At 38.4% G+C, this 23,491-nt stretch overlaps 2 protein-coding genes across 6 annotated transcripts in view; both read left to right on the top strand.

Moving 5' to 3' along the window:
- Positions 1-9,287, top strand: part of JAKMIP1 (janus kinase and microtubule interacting protein 1) — a 217,993-nt gene extending 208,706 nt beyond the window's left edge. For 3 of the 4 annotated variants that reach the window (XR_012904384.1, XR_012904385.1, XR_012904386.1), the window contains 2 exons: positions 4,322-6,232; positions 9,178-9,287. Coding sequence is in view for 1 of the 4 variants with exons in the window: in XM_075930759.1 (XP_075786874.1) it covers positions 4,322-4,354 (33 nt within the window). In the remaining 3 variants the exon portion in view is untranslated. Of the gene's footprint in view, positions 1-4,321; positions 6,644-9,177 lie in introns of those variants that run through there. The other variant, XM_075930759.1, reaches the window with a different exon arrangement.
- Positions 8,891-23,491, top strand: part of C5H4orf50 (chromosome 5 C4orf50 homolog) — a 102,606-nt gene continuing 88,005 nt past the window's right edge. For both annotated transcript variants that reach the window (XM_075930756.1, XM_075930757.1), the window contains exons 1-5: positions 8,891-9,344; positions 11,121-11,259; positions 14,858-15,541; positions 20,820-20,949; positions 22,486-22,547. In XM_075930756.1, the coding sequence (XP_075786871.1) occupies positions 9,061-9,344; positions 11,121-11,259; positions 14,858-15,541; positions 20,820-20,949; positions 22,486-22,547 (1,299 nt within the window). In that variant the 5' untranslated portion in view covers positions 8,891-9,060. The remainder of the gene's footprint in view (positions 9,345-11,120; positions 11,260-14,857; positions 15,542-20,819; positions 20,950-22,485; positions 22,548-23,491) is intronic.

The raw sequence follows: 23,491 nt of genomic DNA, 5'->3' as shown, positions 1-23,491 counted from the left end.
AGGTATCTAAGCTTTTAGCTATCATGTTTGAAAAATCTTGGAAGTTGGGATAGATTCCAGAAGACTGGAAAAGGGCAAATATAGTGCCCATCTATAAAAAGGGAAATAAGAACAACCCAGGAAATTACAAACCGGTCAGTTTAACTTCTGTGCCAGGAAAGATAATGGAGCAAGTAATTAAGGAATTCATCTACAAACATCTAGAAGATAATAAGGTATTATGTAACAGCTAGTATTGACGTAAAGAACAAATCATGTCCAACCAATCTGATAGCTTTCTTTGATACGATATCAAGCCTTGTGGGTAAGGGAGAAGTGGTGGATGTGATATAACTAGACTTTAGTAAGGCATTTGACATGGTCTCACATGACCTTATCAGTAAACTAGGGAAATACAACCTAGATGGGGATACTATAAGGTGGGTGCATAACGGGCTGGATAACCATTCTCAGAGAGTAGTTATTAATGATTCACAATCCTACTAGAAGGGCATAATATGTGGGGTTCCGCAGGGGTCTGTTTTGGGACCAATTCTGTTCAATATCTTCATCGACTATTTAGATGATGGCATAGAGAGTACACTTACTAATTTTGCAGATGATACCAAACTAGTAGGGGTTGAAACCACTTTGGAGGAGAGGGTCAAAATTCACAATGATCTGGACAAAGCGGAGAAATGGTCTGAGATAAATAGTATGAAATTCAATAAGGATGCATTAATAGGAGTGTTGTGAGCAAGACACAAAAAGTCATTCTTCCACTCTACTCTGTGCTGATTAGGCCTCAGTTGGAGTATTATATCCAATTCTGGGCACCACATTTCAAGAAAAATGTGGAGAAATTAGAGAAGGTCCAGAGAAGAGCAACAAGAGTGATTAAAGATCTAGAAAACATGAGTTCTGAGGGAAGACTGAAAGAATTGGGCTTATTTAGTTTAGAAAAGAGAAAACTGAGAGGGCACATCATAGCGGTTTTCAAGTATCTGAAAGGATGTGACAAGGAGGAGGAAGAAAAATTGTTCTCCTTGGCCTCTGATGGTAGGACAAGAAGCAATGGGTTTAAATTGCAGCAAGGGAAGTTTAGGACATCAGGAAAAACTTCCTGCCTATCAGGGTGGTTAAACACTGGAATAAATTGCCTAGAGAGGTTGAGGAATCTCTATCTATGGAGATATTTAAAAGCAGGTTAGATAGACATCTATAGGGATGGACTAGACAGTGCTTGATCCTGCCATGAGGGCAGGGGACTGGACTCAGTGACTTCTTGAGGTCCCTTCCAGTTCTAGTGTTCTATTATTCTATTAAATCTTCTGGTATGGAAGTTTTATTTAAGATAATGTACGTATCACAGTTCATAGTTCTGCAATTTCATATGAGCTCTTTCAGAATTCTTGGATGAATGCCATCTGGTCCTCGTGACTTATTACTGTTTAATTTATTAGTCTGTTCCAAAACCATCTCTACTGATACCTGTAATTTGGCACTGTAAGTTTCTAATTGATAGTACACATTAGTCAGATAAACTTAGTGCACTCCTCTCAATGTCTTTGTTTGGCACAAGATTGTGGGGAATCTTCTATCTAATCAAGTCAAGAAATAAAACATTGCTGCATGCAGCAGAAGAGTCTTGGTAGATCCTCGGTCTTGACCCCATTGATGTTAACTGAAAGACTCCATTTTACTTCATTAGGGTTTGGACTGGAGTAGTCTAATAGCTGTAATTCTTTCTTTGGTTAAACAACAACTCTTTTAATAGAGTCAAAGGGGTTGAATTTAGTTCTGTTATGTCAGGAGTCAGATTTCCCTGGTATAGTGTCTGTTTCCAGCATGAAGTCAACCTCGATGACCTCTCGAGGTCCCTTCCAGTCAAGGTGTTCTATGATTCTGTGATTCTATGAACCACATCTTCTGTTCTCTGGCTTATTCTGACTGGTGCTGAGAATCCACTAATCCCATTGAAGTTAATGGAAACTGAATGCTCAGCATGGCTTGCAATCAAAAGACAGGTGGGCACGTTTTTTTTCTTTTCCTGCATCTGGATATTTTGTGAACTCCATTGATGGAAATTGACTTCCTTGGGAGTTGGCAATAGTCAGCATCTTTCAAGTGCAAGGCTTTGATAGCCATGCTTTCACATCACTTTGCAAGAGGGGGGGGGGATGATAATGTAATGGTCCTCCCTGAAATATTACTATCATATTTGGCTTATGTTGAGATATAAGTTTGAACCTGAGCAAGTTCTTCTGCACATTGTGGTACTGGGAACTTTTGTATATTTGTTACTCATTCTAATATTGACTGTTCTCTACTAAGAACTTTTTGACTCTCAATAAGGTCAGTGACTGTCTTTCCATTTTACTAATGGCTCTTCGTTCGGGACCTTAAATCTGTTGAAATACTATATACATTTTGTATTTTACATGTTTCTTAAGTTGTTTATTGATCTTCCCTAAAGTAATAGTACTGATGGACACAATGTATTCAAACACTATTTGTTGGCTTGATGTAAGTGAGCTAGTCTTGCTGAGATGATTAATCAAAAGACCAAAGAAAAATCAAAGCTGAAGTTGAAACACCACCTTTCCAATATTAAACAATGTTATCCTGTTCTAATATTAAACAATGTTATCCACAGAATATATCCTGTGTTCTCCATATAGTTGCTCAGTGTTTTTTCTTGCCTCCCTAGTTGCCCTTGCAGGTGTCCATGAATGCTGGTTGACTGCAAGTAATAAAGCAATAAGGAAGCAGGCTAAAACATCCATGTGGAATTCATCTCATATTGATGAGAGTATAGTCCCATGTTGTGGTGAGGCAAAGAAGTTATTCTTATCCTCTGCCATGGCCCAAGTAAAGTCTTATGGAGAGGAACTGTCAGGAGTAGTAGAGAATCTGTTGGCATGTGGCTTGCCTGAGCCCTGTTTGAGCTGAGTTTTTCAGTCTCAGAGAATGTAAAGGCTAAAAGAAAAAGATCATTTGCATGGGGGAGTGCAAGTAGAGTATTAGAATAAAAGCAACCCCCAAAACATTTTCATTAGGAAAGCTTCATCTGATTTTGTTTAGCCCATTCTGTACTGTAGCTAGTCACAAAATGTTGAACATTTTTTTCCCCAAAAAATAACGAAAAAGCAACATTTCAAATTTTAGAAAATGCTAGTAAAATACAACAATTTTAATAAAAAATTAAAAAGTCACCAAATATGTATTGCAATTTTGAAAATTTAAAAAAAGTATTGGTCAATTCTAGTTAGGTCTAGGCCTGATCTGCACATAATTTGTGTAGCAGTAAAATTATGCCAGTTAGAGGGGTTGAGTTATTTTTTAACTGCTGTAGTAATACTGGTACAGTCTCTAGTGTGGATACATTCATAGTGGTATAAAGATGCGTTATATAGGTATTACTTATTCCCCTTCCCATACAGGAATAAGCTATACTGATATAAGCACATTTATAATAATGATATTACATCTGCCCTAGAGAAGTTGTTCCACTTTAACTATATTGATATAGGAATATAACCTTTGTGTGTTAGGCAAATCTTATTTATATTAACAGAACTACAACCTGTTAACTAGGCCACGTGGGAAGCTGCCCTACCACCTTACCCTCAAGGTGCACCTTTTATCCCTCCTGTCCCAGGACTGACTGGTTTTGGCCCACCTGACCCGGGACTAGAACCCATGAACCCAAATGCCCTATCCCCTAGGGCATGCAGTAACCTGCCCCACATCTTCCCGTCAGGGCACCCCTTATCCCTCTGGCCCCAGGGCCAACCGGTTTTGGCCCACCTGACCCAGGACTCTTTTTAGCAGGACTCTTGCCCTCATGCTGAAGGCAAGCAGGGAAGATTGGAGTCTATTAGGGAACATCTACATTGCAGGGCAAAAGTTGAATTAAGCTATACAACTTCAGCTACATCAATTGCGTAGCTAAAGTTGAAATCGTTTAACTTGGCTTTTTGCACTGTCTACTCAGCAGGAAGTTGAAAAAAGAGCACTCTTCTTTTGACTTCCCTTACTCCTCATGAAATGAGGTTTACAGGAGTTAGAGTAAGAAGTCCTCCAGCTTGACATTAGTTTGAAATAATGGCTTGATGTGTAGGTGCCCATTTTGTCATTTTGAAATGTCAGTTATTCCAAAATAATGCTGCTGTATAGAGATGCCCTTAGAGATGCCAATCTTTGATGCTTTCTTTTGTGAAGACAGGAGGGCATCTATTTTTTATAAAGTTGTTGTGATGTTTGGATGCTTGGGATTGGGTGCCAACACACATTTCTAAACAAAGCGGATTTAACTTATGATGTTCTCTTTATCTTGTAGGATATTAAAAGAGCCTATGGAGTGAACAACTGAATCCACGTGCAAAAAACAGAAAATATTTATTTGAGCAGCTTTAAATTGGTGCATTTTATCATGAAACAGTTTGCATAATATTTCAAGCTGCAAGATATTTGAATTAAAATTAGGAATTTTATAAAGATATAGTTTCAAACTGGAATAATTTGATAAGGAACAGCACACCATGAACATGAAGAAACTCTATACAGAATTTACAAGAAAAAATATCAAACACTAAGAAAAAATATCAAGTGCAATTACTGGCTGCTTTGTGAACTACTATCTACCAAATGGTTTATTATAAATACCATGTGCTTTGTATCTCCATATTGCATGCTTTCAACAAAGGTAGTTTGCATTTCACAGACAAAATAAAGAAGCTCCTTTTTAATATACATATATAAAAGTTAAATGCTGACAATAAATGTCAGTAAATATCTGGGGGTGGGGGGACACTACAAAATTGGAAAAGGAGATTTAGAAACATACCGTGGTAAAATTCACATTACATTGTTAGCATCTGAAACTACACAAATAAGGGAAAAAGAGGAAATTACTATTTAGAGAAAACAACTGAATAGATAAAGTGGAGCGCTCAGAAGTTAGTGGTTGACTGAGACACAGAGAGGTAAATATGCAGGAATAGAAGGAGCTAGATTCACTGGATTAAGTGAAAGGGGAGAAGTTGCATCAGATAATCAAATATTTGAATGTCACTTGAAAATATTAGCAAATACCTAAAAGTATTTCATTGGAAGCATCCATGACTTTGAGATGAAAAGAAGCTTAGGAGAGCACAATATATGACTCTGCACAAATATAGCACAGTAAAAGATATCTTAAAGTGTAAAAGGAGATTGATTTAAGATTTCAGCATAGGAATAGGCAAGTAGAGGAACAGAGTAGTAAAAGAAATATCTGAATGAGAGTACAAAGAGAAACACAGTGGGCTTCTGGGTGAAATAAAGGGCAAAGTATAACCACAAAGAAATAAACATGACATTATCCCCAATCAACAGAGTTAGATAAAAACAAATGCTGACACTGATCATTTGAACTAGCCAACAAAACATATGATGAAAAATAATCGGATATGGGGACAGTTGTTAAAGGTGGACAGTGATTAGAGCACCAACAGAGATCCTAGTATCAAAAGAAGGAAAATAAATCATGGTGAATTATTTTAGAACTGGAAAAACAATATCAGGAAATGGAGGTAGTTCTCACTGTTTCTAGCAAGATGAATATAATAATGACAAAAACAGATGGAAAGGTATATGATGGGAGCTGGTTACTGGATGTGAAAGAATAGAAGCCTCTGAGTAGGAGGAGCCACCTAGATATTGGTTGGGCTATAAAATAAGACAGAGAACTTAAGACTTCAAATAAAGATATCAGGATTAGCTGCAGAAGAAATTTTGAAACGCTAAGAGGCTAACTCACCGTTACACAAGAACAGTTGGTTTATGTGGGGAGCTAAACAGAAGGAAGATGATTTGTTCTAATGTCACAGAGCACAACTGAATTTATATAGAATCAAGCAAGTCAAATGCATGATCAAATAGGCTGGAAAATTCTGAATACCCGCTCCCCAAAAGAATGCATGAATCACATAGAAACTGGAGCGCTTAGAGAATTTGTCTTTTTAAAAAATAGAGAAATTTCATATCAATTAAGACTTCATCAGTGCATGATAGAACTTAGAAAGAAGACATCTTCACTGCAAAAAGTGCATTTTATGCAGAAAATGAACAGAAACTCTGACTGTTTTTCACCACTTTGGAAATAAAACTAAAAGCACAAGAACAAAACTGTCACTCAGCATTTGGTTAGGCAAGTGCTCTGGAAGGACAAGAGATAGTCTCATTGCAAAGCAGCGAAAGTATAGAACAGGTTTGTTTTTATAACTTTTAATTCTTTTGTTTGAATCAATGTGTTAAATTTTGCAGCAGTCGAATCTGCTGATACAGGTGGAATTTTCCTCCTGGAGTTTGTGGCATTTTCTTGTCTTATTGCTGGGCTGACAGGATTCATGGTTTTTGAAGTTCATTCAAGTATGCCAAGGCAAAAATGCATTACATTCTCCGTGATAAGGTCTGAAGCACATGGGTGGGAAGCTGGTAATTCTACTGTAATTATCCTGTACTGTAATTCTCCTGCAGATAAAAGGCTTGAATCCACACTTAGTACCTTTGCAAGGTGCTTATTGTCCTCAGTTTGCATGATTGAGCTAAAGTGAGAACTTGCAATCCCACATACACTACATTCATATTAAAAAATTAAAAGAGGAAGAAAGATCACATTCCTATCTACTACAGTCACAAAGCATATCAATGTTATACACCTGGAATCTATACACCTAGAATCTATTAAATCTATTTCTAGTGACCACAGAAATCCAGAGGCGGACACTCTCCCAAAGACCCCTTGGTGGTCGGTGCCAGAACCATCCAGCCCCGCCCACAGGAAACTGAAAGGTGGGACTGGAGGTATAAAGAGAGCAGCTCCAAGCTCAGTTGAAGCTTGGCTAGTGAGTAGGGCAGAGGCTCTTCCCCAGGCCCAGCAAAGAAAGGCCCTGCCCTGCTCAGCAGCCGAGCTTCAACTGAGCTTGGAGCTCCTTTCTCTGTACCTCCGTCCCCGCCTTTCTGTTCCCTGTGGTCAGGACTAGGTGGTTCAGGCACTGCCCACTAAGGGATCTTTGAGAGAGTTTCCTCCTCTGGGTCAGCGGGAGGCCACACTGACTCACTACAGGCTGTTACATTCTGACTCCGTCGAACAAAGCGTTTGAGCAGTTGCTTAACATGAATTGCAAAAGTAGTTCTGTTGTACCTAATAGAACCACTCAGGTACCTAAAGTTCAAGCAGTTGCTTTAGTACTTTGATGGATTGGGATTGGACTTTTCAGCACCTTACAGGACCAAGGCATGAATGTTTTAAGCTTACTGGTGCTTTGTTTTAGCCAGACACTTCATGATGCTATGTCTATTTAAATATGTTGCATCTGATTTTATTATATTCATATTGCTAAATAGAAATTCAGCTAACAACAAGAACATTTAATGGAATTATGTGGATGGAAACAAATGCATAGATTTTTACATTGATTATTTTTCACAATACATGATATACTGTATTAGGAACTTTTTACTCATTGTTTTCATGTTGCCATTTGAGTTACATTTCATGGCAGGACACTAAGGGACAAATTGAAAAGGTTCTTAATTTGGCTTTCATTTATGAATATATAATCACTAGTGTGCATAGGTCCATTACTGGCATTTATTATATGTTTCTATTATAGGAACATTGTCAGTTATACCTATCCAAACTTATCAAAGGCAATGGAATTGCGCAGAAGTCACTTATGGGCCTATGCTGAAGACAAAATGCATAAATAAGGATATAATATGACCTGAAGAACTTGTAGTACTATTCTTGATGATGATGAAGTAAAAAATGAAGCTTAACTTTCAAAGCCCAGGTTGGTTTTGCAGGTCTAGCAGTTAGAAAGTAAACAGACAAACACCCTTTTACTAATAAACCTGGCACATTTCAAAAGGAAATCATTATGATGCAGTAAACATAGAAAGCCATGATGCAAATGTTAACATTTCTCAGACTGTAACCACACTTTGAGCAATATGTAAGGTAATTGTCTTTGTAGATTAAGATGCTGATCCTGCCTGTTACAATGTGCAAAGGACCCTGTATGCCTGTATGGAACCCCACTGATGTTAGTGGGCGCCTGTGTTGGGTGCAGGAACATTTACAATCTACTTGGAGTAGGGCCTATATTTAGACTATAAACTCTTCTGGGTTGGGGCCATCTCTTTGTTTATATGTTTGTACAGTGTTTAGCACAATAACACTCCGCCTTCTAGGCAATATGGCTCTACAGTATAAATAATATATTTTCAAAACATTATATCCAAAATATGGAGTTAAAATCCTTTTAATAAGTGGAATTTTTATCTGCGTCATCTCATAGAATCTTGAAAACATTCTCCTATAGACTTTTACCTGCAAGCAAGTCTTTCTTGTTTTCCTTTCATTGTGAATACATTTTTTTAAGCTACAAGATACCTCCAAATACTTCAGCCAGTGTTTCTCTGGTTGCATATGAGTCACTTTATCTCTGTTGTAACATTTTGTGTTTAGAAAATACTTCGGGACATAATTATATAAAGGCTGAAGTAGAAATACATATTTGCCCTGCTCACTTTTAACTATCAATTGAAGATTCTGAATGTTTCTTGTAAATATTCAGAATTTGCCTTTTGATCAATAAATGCCTCTTCTGCTTGCTCTCTGTTTTCTGCATTCAGACAATCCAAAGAATGACACAGTTGTGCTAGGAGTGGAAGAGCCGTTTTATACCCATAAAAGTAATTCATATTGTCTTTCTCTGTGCTTACCAGAAAATCATGTCCATTTCGATCTCAGGTGTGATGCATAATTCCTCCATGAATTTGACTCATAATATCTTGTATTCAGTTCTCTTCTGCTGTAAACTGAAACTTCCTTCATACATTTTGGATGACTTTTGTGCTAATGAAATGTATGTGGTTCTCTCATGAATAATAAACATGTTCGGTATCTACAAAAGACATTCATCTAAGCTTCACAGAAGCTAAGGAGAGCACTTAAACACCTTCAGAAAAAAAATAAACATTCAGATTGCATTACATACAGTGAAACTTAAAAAGTATATTTTTTTAATCATGGAACCTTCATCTGAAAGAGGGCAAGAATTTTGTTATTGTATTAGAGCACCCAGTAATGAAGGATTTGATGTTCTGAATCTTAATGTTAAAATTGATACTTCCTGGATTTTCCAGGATTTAGAAGATGTAGAGCATGGAAGTACGAAGGAGTGTCAAAGGGAACTAAGCAATGCTGAAGCGGAGACCTTGAACCTCAGAATAAAACAGCTGGAAAAGTCAGAGCGAAACCTGAAAGAAATTTTAGAGGAGTATGCAAACTCAAATTCTGCACTAAGAAACAGGTACATGGATTTTTTTTCATTTTAGATTTTCAAAGTATGTAAAATATGTGTTTTTCTATCTGTCTTCAAAATATAGCTGAACAATTCTAGAACAAATTAAAATATGGATTGCAGAGTGACTGAATTGTCAAAGTCTCATTTTATTACATAATTGATAGATTTAAGTCCACTGGAATTATTTGAATAGCCTCATACTATAGTTTATATTTCTTCCTCTTTTTGAAAGTGAAAGGTTAATTTTGGGATAAAAAATGGTTCATGTAAATTATGCACATTTGTAATTGTGCTTTAGCATTGTCAGACAATATGAGTGTTTCAGAAACTAGATAAAATTTAGTCTGCTTGTCCTAAGTAACAGTGTTGCTGAAACTAATGACTCCATTAAGCACCAGCTGCGCTGCATGAATAGTTCTTGATGTATGACAATATATTATTTAAAGTAAAGCTAGATGAAGTAGAAATATATACATAGATTCAAAGACAATTGAATATATCAATATATTTTATTCATTTTTTTGACAACTCTTTTGGCCTATACAACACAATCTGTGGCCTGCAGATCTCAGAGTGCACAGAGAAATCTAGAGAAGAGGAAGATTTTGTGAGATTGTTTGAAAAGCGACTGTATAATTATTTTAAACATATGCTTGCTGGAAGAAGTGGGATATCCAAGAGAAACTTGAATAAGAAGAGTTTGGTGACTTGGCATACTAGATGAGAGAGAACCTTTCACACAGTATGGTATATAGTATATAGTCCATAGAGAGGACCTTTCGCACAGTATATAGTATGGTATAAGTGTATGGATATGGGATTGAGAAGAGGAGAGGAATGGGACGTCATTGCGGGACACCATAACAAGGAGTCAAGGTTTAAGGCAGAACCAGGCTGGAAGGTGAGGTGAGTATTTGTAAAGCTGATGAAAAGGAAGCTATGTTGTTTAAGACAGGAGATAAGAGACTAGAAAAAACATTTTTTCCACAAGGGACGGAGATTTGAATTTGAGAAGTGTTTAGAATGTGGAGATTTGATATGTCCTGGATGAGAGGGAGAAGTCTAAATTGGCTCCCACATTGTGATTCTTCATTACAAAGTGATTACTAACAAGGAAACAAACATATTGTGTGCTAAATCTAAGCTTTATTGCCAAAACCCAAAGTAGAAGGGTTTTATACATAGCGGTGTCTGATGTTGAAAGATGCCCTATTAGAAATGTTACAGGGAGCTATGTTTGCATTAAGCCAGCATAACTCATGGTGGGGTACTTAACTGGTTTTCTAAATAGGAGGAGTATATGATGTTACTGTTGCTGATGGTAACATTTATGTTCACTGGTCTAGCAGAATCCTGTTCTCAGCTAACCACAGCCCTTTTGACTACTAAGTGTGCCCCACTATGTTAGGTGTTCACTTTGTAAACCACAATAAACTACCATAAACCACTAATGAAATGCTTCTATTTGCTTATCTTTTCCTCATTGTGCGCCCCTGCATCCAAGAGAAAGATAGGAATGTATACATTTACGATAAAGTATTGCCCATAAAGGCCATTGAGAGTTTCCAGTGAAATGTGCTACACTCATAGAAACACTTCATAAGTAATTGATAATTCGTTATCAGTGAACAGTTATGAGTTATTGTGTATCACTGTAGTATTCATTACTGTTACTGCGGAGAGGGAAAAGAGTGTAAATAGAGAACAGATGATAGATTATTTCTCTAGAAACAATATTGTGGTGTATTGATTCGGAAGCCATCCTGTGTTTCAATACTGTAGAGCAAAGGAGCTGCAGCTGTCACAGAAGAAACTTTTCGAAACAGTCGACCAACTGAATGCAAAACTACTGCAGATAGAAAACGCAAACCTACGTGTTAAAGGGAAGCTCCGAAATGTTCAGGGGGAGCTGACAGATTTGGTAAGTTGGGTATATTGTTTAAATGAAATGTTTTAGCTTATCTTCATGCAGATGACTTGCAAATCAATATATCCACCACTAAATTGTCTCTCTCCATCTGTTCTTGTAGCTTGGCCTGTCTGGCTGGCATGTCCTCGATCATTTGTCATCTTAAACTGGATATAAATGGAGCAGAGCTCCTTCCACTTCCCCTCTTTTCTGTCACTGCTGTCACCACCATCATCCCATCACTTATGTTTACAATCTCAGCGGTATTTTTGATTCCTCCTTCTCCCTTGCCCCAGATGTCCAGGCCAGCATCTTCTTTCTCCACAGGTCCATCCTGCTTTTTCCAGTCTCATAACTAAATTTCCTGATTATATTAGCTCCTCAGTATATCCAAATCTGCAGTAAAGTAGTCTGAGTTAAAGTTGCATGGCTTGTTTTTTCTCTCTTAGGCCTAAAGAATTTTGACACAAAATGGAACAGCTTCAGCAGGAGAAATTGAGAGAGCCCATTCCAGAAGAGCCTTATAGTTAGGGTGCCCACTAGAGGAGGAGGGGAAATCTGAGTTGAAGTCCATGCTCTAGAGAGAGTTCACACCTGGTCTCCTAAACCCCAGGCAGGTAACCTAGCCACTGGTCTGAAGAGTATAAAGAGACATGAAGAGATGTCTCTCAGTACTGCAACAGCCTCTTTTCAGCCTGCCAACCATGTTTTGTTGGTCTTTAAGATGCTGCTAGAGATTATTTGTTGTTTTTTTAAGTTTAACCATATTTAATGTCCTTCTCAAACAAAATGCAGCTGCTAGCCTCATCATTCTTGCCCATTGATTTGATCATGGAACTCCCCATTTTGTACATTTCTACTGGCTACCTTATTGCATTCAATGTAAGCTTCTTGTCTCTGCCTTTCAAATTCTACTTAGCTCTGCCCATGTGCTGTTATCCTCTGCCAGTACTCTCCTGGCTTTGTCTGACTTTTATTCAGCATCTCACATTGTCACCTCCCTGCCTACTTTCATGTGACCTACTATGGGTGGTTTGATCTGCCTAAGCTCTGCTGCAAAGCCAATCCCCTATCCACATGCAAGTCATCCTTCAGTAGGATAGAAATAAATGGCTTATATTTCATTTGCCCTTTGTTGTTTTCATTCCCATTCCCGTAATGTCAGTTTACTTGTCTGTCCTTTGACCCTCAGCCCTGTGAAACATGGAGGCTGCATCTAGACTGGCATGATTTTGCGAAAATACTTTTAACGGAAAAGTTTTTCCGTTAAAAGTATTTCCGCAAAAAAGCGTCTAGATTGGCACAGATGCTTTTGTGAAAAAAGTGCTTTTGCGCAAAAGCATCCGTGCCCAGTATAGACACGCTTTTGTGCAAGAAAGCCCGATGGCCATTTTAGCCATTGGGCTTTCTTGCACAAAAAATTAAGGTGCCTGTCTACACTGGCCCTCTTGCACAAGTATTCTTGCACAAGAGGGCTTATCCCTGAGCGGGAGCATCAAAGTATTTGTGCAAGAAGCACTGAATTCTTACATTAGAACATCAGTGCTCTTGCGCAAATTCAAGCAGCCAGTGTAGACAGCTGGCAAGTTTATCTTGCCAGTCTAGATACACCTGGAGTGTTTAAAAAATGCCTAGCACATAGTAGGTATTATTGCAATTAAATACAGTAGTAATAAGCTCTATGGATATTTAAAAATATATATCAGTACAATTCATCTGAAAAAGTGGATTGTGCTCACGAAAGCTCATGATACTATCTACTTTTTTTGTTAGTCTCTAAGGGTGTGTCTAAACTACACCCCTCTGCCAACATTTTTTGAGAAGTACAGGATCTGCCGAAAAAGCTCCCCACTGTCGGCAGAGCCGTGGCTAGACTTTACTTTCACTTTCGAAAGGGCGTGTGATCGGCACAACGCCCGAACGTGAGTATGCAAATGAAGCCTGGGATATTTAAATCCTGGGCTCATCTGCACTTTCGAAGTGCCTAATCTGCATCCTTCTGTCAGCAGGACCATTCATTGTTTAAGTTTTTCCTTTCAATTTATTATTTAATTGCCAGTCCCCATAGTACTCCTGACCCCTTTTTCACTACCCATCCATGCACATTAGATTCTTCTTTTCCATTCCATAGCTCTCCATCTGATTGCTCTATGTTTACTTCTCAAGTACTGTACACAAATTATGTTTTCTGATTCAGCTTCAATCCTGTTACTTCAATCAACAGTTGCTGTATCCACGAAAGCTCGTGATACCATCTACATGTTTTATTAGTCTATAAAGTGCTATATGACTATTTGCTTGCTGTTTTTTTTCCTGTAACAGACTAACTCGGCTACCCCCTGAAGCTTCAATCAGTAGTTCATCTTCCATTTTCCCAGCTTACATAACTCCAGTTTTCTTTTGGTGTCCCTTCCCATCATGATTTTCCAATTCTGATCACTCTGATGCCATATTTACAAATGTAAACAAAATGTCTCATGGCCACACCCAGAATCCCAGAAAGGCCACATGTTGTCTACCACTGTCCTAAACAGTTCCTATTCTTTCATCAGATGGTAATTTCATTAAGCCTAATAGTCTGTCTGACACTGTGACTTTCGTGCCTAATGTTAATCTCATTGCTTTGGCTTCATCTCTAAACCCCTTAGAAATCAATAGATGAGAAGGTAAAAAAACTGAGCTGAAACTGCTTAGTGGGATATTGCAAATACCTCCATCAGACCTTCTGTGTACTTCAGAATCAGCTGAAAAATTCCCAATTTGCATTATGTTGTTTGTTAACATTTAGTTGGTTCAAGACTAGTTAATAAAACAAGAAATGTTTCTTTTTTTTCATATGGCACATTTGGACTTTTTATGACAACCCATAATTCATGTAAAGTGCAATGTTAATCTGAAAATGAAAACTATTCCTATCCCTTTACATGGGGAACATGCTTTGTGATCTGACTAATAAGGCCTGTTGCCCTTTCATATTGCTCCTACATTTCCAGGGGCCCCACAATAACTGAGCTAATTTATTATGGCTACATTAAAGGGCAAATTGGTTAACTGACCTATGAATACAAATTCTGATTTGTATATTTCACTGCACTGCCTCAATTCATATGTCCCTTGTTTTCTTAGATTGTAAGTTTTTTTTAGGACTGAAACTGTTTTTTTCATATATGTTTCAACATCTAACCCAGTGGGATGAACAACCTGATTGTGACCTCTGAACGCTACTTCAGTACAAATCTTGCAGTAATATGTTCCATAGTTAGGAACCAATTATATGCATTTTAATTCATAAAAGGGTTTTGAGTTGATGAGTTGCATATAGGTTATGCAAAATGAACTAAAATATTAAATATGAAAGAAGACATGTTCTTTTTTAATTAAGATGTTTTGATGGTGGCTGAAGTTATGAGCAATATAGCTTCTGACTTCCACAACATGCAGTCATATTGATTTCCAAAAAGTTTTTGTTCATATTATTCCTGTCCTTTGGCCAAATAATGGTTCAGAAGAGATGGGCAAATTAAGAAAAGGAAAATTATTGTGAAAAGAGATTTTGAATTATGGATCTGCCTATTGTTTTCATTCCCATACTAATCCCTGAAACTTGCAGGTTCAAAAGCAAGAAAAGGCAGAAAGAAAGCAAAAAGAAAAGCTGTGGCGACTTCAGGACCAGTTGAAGACAAAAGAGGAGGAAGTAAAGAGTCAATCAGCCTATTTTGAACACTACAAACAAAAGCAGAAGCAGCAAACAACAATATTGAGAGAACGGGAGCTGTCTCTTCAGGGTCGTGTGTTGAGGCTGGAAAAGGAAGTCCTAGATCTCAATGCCACTATAGCTTTTTTGTTCTCTGAGCTAGGAGAAGGAATTGTACAATATCTACGATGCAAACTGGAAGCTGCATTCAATGTAATTCAGGGGTCTTCGCATTTTGGTGTGGCTATAACTAAAATTAAAACTCTCATTGAAGATGTGGATCATTATATGAAAAGCAACCTACAGATACTGCAGCAAAATCTGAAGAGGTTACAGGACAAAGAAAGCGAAAATAGAGAACAAGCAGACCTACTAGCTAAACTTCAGTACAACAAAGGCTTCCTGGCAAGGAAACTAGAGGAATCGTGCTGTCATGTTTATGAGCTGAAATTGTCTGACATCAGCTTTCAAGAACAAGTGGGGGAACTTGTGAAAGAAAACAGCACTTTAAAGGACAAACTGGGAACAAAAGAAGCAGAAAAGGAACCATGGACTGCAGGAAGGGAAAGTGGAGAAAATAAAGCTGTCAGTGGTAACTGGGTAAGTGAATGTAATACAGAATGTGATTGACATTTTATCTTTTATCTCTTAGTGAGTTTGATATAGAGTGCTATGTGTTTAAAGTTTAAAAATTGCCTCACTGTACTTGTGTCTCTTTGACTGCACTGGGCTGGCAGGATAACTTGTTACCATTTCTATTTGAGTGGGAAGCATCACTCTGTTGCTTAGTGCTGCTACACTGTACCTTATAGTGATATTTTACATTATAAGGGAGAGTAAAAGGTAGAGAAACTTGAAAGACAATATGTTGCTACCTTGGTACATTGTTAGAAGGACAGAGAGGCACTCAGACATGGACAATGAAGCATGCCATGGAGGGATTGCTTATTTAAAGTAGGTAGAGAAGGGAGATCTGAATAGAGTATCTCTAGGCAGAACAGTTTTCTATGTGTTATTCTGACTCAGGCCAGGCTATCTAAGCAAGCTGCTTTTGCCTTCCCTTCAGAGACTAGTACCAGATTGATTGCTCATAGCTGGAGGTTACCATCCAGAACTTCCTGTGCAAGCCTATTTTATTTTTAAGGTAAAAGCACTATGGAGAAATCATATTGGAAATAATAATTAAAAAAACGTACACACATGCTAATAAACTTTCTAAGTGTTACTCTAATCCAAATATGGGCTCAGGAAAGAACAATCCTTCAAAATGCCACCCAAGAGTTTTCCATGTAGTTTCAAGTTCATCTCAGGTTGGAACAGCACACATGTGACATATTTAGTCTGCCCTTCATACAACGTAGGGGTCTTTGATTTGGAGTTGCCAGGATCAAGTAATTAATAGATAATTGGTTTTTCTCTCCTGGAATTAGCTTCAGAAGGATGCATTTGAAGTGTGTCATTTGTCCTCCCTTCACCTAGGTATTTCCCAGGACAGGTTTTTAAACTTCAGGTTGTGGCTTGTGAGGGTAAGCGATTAGCTAGCCGCAAGATGCTTTGTTTACCTGAGCATCCACAGTTATGGCCACTCCCAGGGGCTGTCATTAGCTTTTCCTGGCCAATGGGAGCTGCAGGAAGTGGCAGCCCATGAAAGACCCCACTCCTAGGATGTCCACTGTACACCATTGTCCTAAAAAGCCTTTTGAGGTTCCTCATCTCTCTGAGTGATGGCATGAATTCTGTCTTCCTGCTCTGGAAGTTCTATGCAAGTTCACATTTGATTTTTTAATACAACAACTTAATTGAATAATGTTTGTCCAGGTAGGACATTATTAGTCTGCCACAACGTGTTGGAAAATTGAGGCTGGAAAAAATCTTTATAAAGCTGTTAAGGTATTTGATTTGGTTTTCTGCTAGTGTTAATCACAGACGTTGAAGCTGCCTGAGAAACAGCCCACAACTTTTTCCAGCTTTATTAAGTACATTTCAGAATGTATAAAAAGAAAACTGATAGAAATGTAGCCGTGTTAGTCTGGGGTAGTTGAAGCAAAATGCAGGACAATGTAGCACTTTAAAGACTAACAAGATGGTTTATTAGATGATGAGCTTTCGTGGGCCAGACCCACTTCCTCAGATCAAATAGTGGAAGAAAGTAGTCACAACCATATATACCAAAGGATACAATTAAAAAAAATGAACAAATATGAAAAGGACAAATCACATTGCAGAACAGAAGGGGGATGTGGGGGGGGGGGGGGGGGGAAGGGGGAGGAAGGAAGGTAAGTGTCTGTGAATTGATGATATAAAAGGTAGGGAGAGTGGGATGTTTGTGAGTTAATGGTATTACAGGTGATAATTGGGGAAACTGTCTTGGTAATGGGTGAGATAATTCAAATTCTTGTTAAGTCCTTGTTGGCAAGTGTCGAATTTTAACATGAATGACAGTTCAGAGGATTCCCTTTCAAGTGCAGATGTAAAAGGTCTTTGTAGCAGAATGCAGGTGGCTAAGTCATTGAGAGAGTGTCCTTTCTGGTTAAAGTGGCAACAGATATCAGACAAGATCACAAAGAGAAAACAGTTTCTTGCCACTTTAACCAGAAAGGACACTCTCTCAATGACTTAGCCACCTGCATTCTGCTACAAAGACCTTTTACATCTGCACTTGAAAGGGAATCCTCTGAACTGTCATTCATGTTAAAATTCGACACTTGCCAACAAGGACTTAACAAGAATTTGAATTATCTCACCCATTACCAAGACAGTTTCCCCAATTATCACCTGTAATACCATTAACTCACAAACATCCCACTCTCCCTACCTTTTATATCATCAATTCACAGACACTTACCTTCCTTCCCCTCCCCCCCCCCCCACATCCCCCTTCTGTTCTGCAATGTGATTTGTCCTTTTCATATTTGTTCATTTTTTTTAATTGTATCCTTTGGTATATATGGTTGTGACTACTTTCTTCCACTATTTGATCTGAGGAAGTGGGTCTGGCCCACGAAAGCTCATCATCTAATAAACCATCTTGTTAGTCTTTAAAGTGCTACATTGTCCTGCATTTTGCTAAAAAGAAAACTTAATTGATCTTTTGATGCCTTATCTCTGGACTTACATGGGCTGCCTTCACAGCTTTATTAGTAAGACATAATAATGCTCAATTTTCTTCTTCCTTTGAAGAACCACCTTTGCAGTTTGTGCCTGACAAGAAGTTAACATGCCCTTACACATTCTGTAGAATAATGAGATTTCTCTTGTCCTATGGCTACTGTAATCAGCTGATTAATTTCACAAGAAAATTCTTACTTCTCAGTGTTCAGTAGAATAGTGACTTTTTTGAGACACCTGATTTTGTTGACCTTCTCCCTAATTCTTCAGTGAATCCAGTGTTAATTTAGGACCACGAAAGTCCTGTGTTTTCTAAATAACAAGGCCAATAGGAATTTTGCCTGAGTAGGGAGTTGGAATACTGTACCTTACCTTTGCATAACTGTGGTGCTGTTAGGCTAATAAAGTTAGGTACATAGCTGAAGAAGAGAGTGAAGTCTATTTTCTGTGGAGATGGCGCCTCACATTGGCCAGGGGCAATGTGGATTTGTTTCTTTGTCTCAGTGCAAGTTATCACTTGCCAAGAAGTCCTGTGGAGACAGTGACATACAATAACTAGGGGCTGATCTGGCTTAGTGTGCAAAATGTCAACTCACACTGAGAATCTAAAGAAGTAATGTGCTGTAGCCCTGTGCTATGTTTGGGTGTTATAGTGTTTGAACTTATAACAGGGGCTTTAATTACCTTGCACTGTAGCTCTACACACCAATTATCTCTTGGGCAGCCTTCAGATACTCTAGTGATGTGTTCCATTATAAGCACCTTGATAGAAAAACAGAATAGTACCTTATCCTAAGGACGCTGCTTTAAAAGGTTGGGCAAATGTGTATAGGGTGTTGGTGGATCATATGCAACTGTCTCTTGTAACACATATCTGAATTGTGGGCAGATACATAAAAAATAAGCAAATAAAATCTTTACGCCATAAGCATATATTTGGCTTTCTTTATTGTCTAGAGAAGAGTAGAAGAAGACAGGCACAAAGATGACAAATACATTCCATTGATAAGGATAGCATTGATCAATATGCTGACATTGTTTGAGCAGGTCAGTGTAAGATGACAAAATGGTTCAGCAGAAGGAAGTGACAGCCAGAATGTCAACCTGCTCCTGAGCATAAGGGGAAGAAAAGTGGAGCTGCTTCTTAGTGGAGAATCTGGTCATACCCCTTCATTCAATGAATCAGCACCATAACCCATCAATTTAGGCCTGGCTGGGGAACCTTTTTCCTATCAGGGGCTGCTGACCCACAATACAAAAATAATTTGCAGGCTACACACAGTCCTGCAGCGGAAGTGGGTAGGCGGTGCCGAGGCTCGGGGCTTCCCTTGCTCAGGGCTCCACCCCTGCAGAAGGGTACAGAGGCTCAGAGAAGGGATGCAAGAGTGGGCTCCAAACTGGGGACAAAGTGTTTGGGGTAGGGATGTCGGGTTTGGGAGGGAGTTGGGTGGAGGGAGAGAGTTCCAATCTGGGGTAGGGAGTTCGGAGTGGGAGTGCAGGATTTGTGAGGGAGTTAGGGTGCAGGAGGGGGTTTTGCTCTAAGGCAGGGGGCTTGGAGTATGGGCTCTGGCCCAAAGGTGCTTATCTGAAGCAGCTCCTGGTCAGTGATGCAGCAGGGCTAAGGCAGGCTCCCTGCCTGCCCTAGCCCTGAACTACTCCTGAAAGTAACCTCTGCAACTGACCCAGGCAGTTCTACATGGTCTGCACTGCCCTTACCCATAGGTTCTAGCCCCTCAGCTTCCATTAATCACAGCTCCCAGCCAAAGGGAGCTGTGGTGTGGGTGCTGGAGCAAGGGCTTCCCTGACTGCCCCTGCGTACGGGGGCTGAAGGGATATGCTGGGGCTTCCAGTTTGTAGCATAGAGATTTGCAGCAGGCTGGATGAAATTAAGCAGTAGGCCTCATCCAACCCATACGCCAGAGGTTCCCCACCCCCAATTTATGGGTTTGAAAAGCCCATTTTATACTGCAGTAAATAAACAGGGGAGTACAAGAAGCCAAGGGAATGTTTTATCAGCATTAAATGCTCAGGGCCTTCATCAGTTTCCAGATGTTAAACTGGAAGTCCTAAAAGTTTCCATTGGGCTGGATTAGATGGTGCCACGGGAAACCAGGTTAGGTGACTTGCCCAACATCACACAGGAATAAAACATTTTCTGAGTCCCACTCCACTGCATTAGCCATAAGGCCATTCTTTCTCCTACATTCTCCCACATTAATAACTCCTTTTTTTACAAGTTTTTGATTGGAACTGATATATAGCCTTGTCTTGTAGGAAGATGTCAAGCCCAGGAGCAGAGCTATTGGTAACCTTCAGTGTGTGAAGTGTTTCTAAATTCGTTCATGATTCTTTTACACGGCATATTTTTTTCTGTTTGATGGATCCTTTAAATGCCATGTCAGACAGCACCATGTGTCATTTTTTGAATCGGTGGTTATATTTTTCCTCTTTTGTAAAATATTAATAAGAATTATTTTCACATGAAACAATACTTTAGGATACTAAGGCACAGCTTTAGGTATGTTCTTTCCCTGCTATGTGCCGTAGCATAAATTTGGGCTAATATGAAGCATGCCAAAAACATTAGATGGAAGGTGCTATAGAAAAAAAATTGTTTTAAAGTATGATTGGCTGGGAGGCAGTAATTAGTATTGGGGAAAAAATTAAGAAATGCAATAAAGAAAATTGTGCAGCAGTTTGTGATGCACTGTACTAAAAGTTGTTTTATTTACACTATTTTTCCTCTTCCTTTCTCCTTTTTTTCATTAAGAATGGAGACCTGTGCTTTCAGGATAAGCAGCTAAATCAGAAGTGGGAAGCAGTCTTGGATCCAGCCAGAAACAAAGCTAGTCAAACTTCATCTTTTCTACAACATACCAAACAGCCTCATACAAGAGCAAGTAAGAATTTTGCTTTATTTTATATCTGCTACCAGTTAAGGAAGAATTTCATTATGATGGAGTGTGTGCATGTGTCTAAGGATTGTTTGGATGTATCTAGTCTAGTGCCATGTTATTGCAAACTCTGGTTGCAACATATCTCATAAGCTCAAAAGAGTTGGACTTTGGTAATATTTGATGGTGAGACATTTGAGGAAAGCCTAGGAGCTACAAGAAGTTGTAGGGGTAATTCATTAGGAGACACATTTCCCTATAAGTCACGGCTGAACCAAATTTGCAGGACAGTATTTGCGTGAGTTATGTGACTGGAGGAGCTGTCTTTCAGATCAGCTACAAAATCAGCATCTTGATCACTTGGCGCACAAAAGTACTCAGCTGTTCCTACTGGAATCAGTAAGAGTTTTTCAGCTGATTTCGATAGAAGCAAATGTAGGCTATTTTTGAAAATCACACCGATAGCCTCTAGCATCTGTGTAAAATGTATAATCCTCCTTTTGTAACGCACTTTGACATTTGTGACTGAAAAACCCTATATAAGAATTTCATAGAATCATAGAACTGGAAGGGACATTGAGAGGTCATCAAGTGCAATCCCCTGCCTTTACGGCAGGACCCAGTACCATCTAGATCATCCTGACAGATGTTTGTCTAAGCTGCTCTTAAATATCTCCAATACTAGGAAATTTATTCCAGTGTTTAACCACCCTGACAGTTTGGAAATTTTTCCTAATGTCCAACTTTAACCTCCCTTGCTGCAGTTTAAGCCCATTGCTTCTTGTCCTATCATACGTTAAGGAGAATAATTTTTCTCCGCCTTGTAACACCCTTTTAAGTACTTGAAAGTTAGTAGCATGTCCCCTCTCAGTTTTCTCTTTTCCAAACTAAACATACCCAGTTCTTTCAATCTTTCCTCATAGGTCATGTTTTCTAGACCTTTATTTATTAATATTACAGTAAACCCTTTGATTTTTTCAAACTCCTTTTCTTATAAATAACCAGTTATAGGAACTGTTTTTCTAGATAGAAGAAAAATCACATAATGAAAGTTATGTTGATAATGAACAAGATGATATCTCTTCTCATTGTAATGCCTACTGTGCATTGGAAATTACTTTGTAATCATTTGAAGGATAAAAAGATAGGGATGTGATAAACCATATTGCAATATATGCACTGAAATGACTATCTTTTTGAGATGTCTAATTTTATGAAAGATTTGATTTCATGAACTCTATTTCCAACTAGTTTATGTGTTTATTATATTAGAAGCAATATTATTTATTAGTATGTTTTATGAAAACACACAGGTTTATCTGTCCATCAAAGTGTGTGTGATTTAAGCACATATATTGGATTTGCATACACAGAAGTTACAATATTTTTCATTCTAATGCCTCAGGGCAGATTTTTTGTGACTTAGAATATTTCATTCGGTAGCTTTATACCTGTTCAAATGTTCTGTTGTAACAGAACGTGGCTAAGGCTGGCATAATAATGTGAAGGGGTTACCATCAGAATGTTTTATACCATTTTCAGAGCGCAGCTCCAGTACCTTGGTGGAAAATGTTGACGAACCTAGGCTAGCTAACATTGAACAGGTGAGAAAAAAGTTGTTGCTATTTTTGCTGTCTTTGCAAGCACAGTATTATCTGTGAGTTGCAAGATAAATAAGGAGCAGATGGAATGAATCTGGGAATTAGTATAAAAGCATGTCTCCCAGAACAGACTGTCTCAATTTTGCTCTAAGGTGAAGACAGATGTACTCAGAAAAATATTATTTACTTGATGATATTTTGCTCTTAGAGACATGCATATATAACATACAGATTTTCTATTTATATAATAAAATAATGAATTCCAGCTCTTGGATGTCAACTGATGAGATATTCTTTATTCAGGATGAAATCTTCACTCCACTGAAGTCAATGGAAGTTTTGTTATTGACTTCAGTGGAACCAGGACTCTGCCCCTAATGGCAGAGATAACTCCACATAATGTTAGAGGCAGAAAAGGCTCTGGAGAGCAACAATGCATATGGAAGGGTGAGTTTTTAATCTGACTGTTTGGCTACATCTAGACTGCAAGCCTCTTTCGAAAGAGGCTTTTTCAAAAGATACTCTTGGAAAAAGTCTCTTTCGAAAAAGAGCATCTAGACTATAACAAGTACTTTGGAAAAAGCAATCCACTTTTTCGAAAGAGAGCACCCAGGCAGTCTGGATGCTTGCTTTCGAAAAAGCACAGTCTGCATTACATAGCACCTTTTTTCAAAAGAGCAGTTTTGAAAAAAAGGCGTTATTCCTCATAAAACGAGGTTTTCCGCAGTCGAAAAAACTGCCACGTTCTTTCAATTTACTATTGAAAGAACGCGGCAGCAGTCTAGACACGGGACGTTTTTTCAGAAAAAAAGGCCACTTTTTTCGAAAAAACACTGTAATCTAGACAACCCTTTATGTCCTTGTTTAGAAAGGGAAAAGTTACTTTGATAAAACCTTGGGGATTGTAATGTATGTTTATGAAAATCAGTGGACAATTCACACAGCAT

The sequence above is a fragment of the Pelodiscus sinensis genome, chromosome 5 (genome assembly GCF_049634645.1).
Source record: "Pelodiscus sinensis isolate JC-2024 chromosome 5, ASM4963464v1, whole genome shotgun sequence".
Taxonomy (NCBI): Eukaryota; Metazoa; Chordata; order Testudines; family Trionychidae; genus Pelodiscus; species Pelodiscus sinensis.
This window is presented reverse-complemented; position numbering and strand designations above follow the sequence as displayed.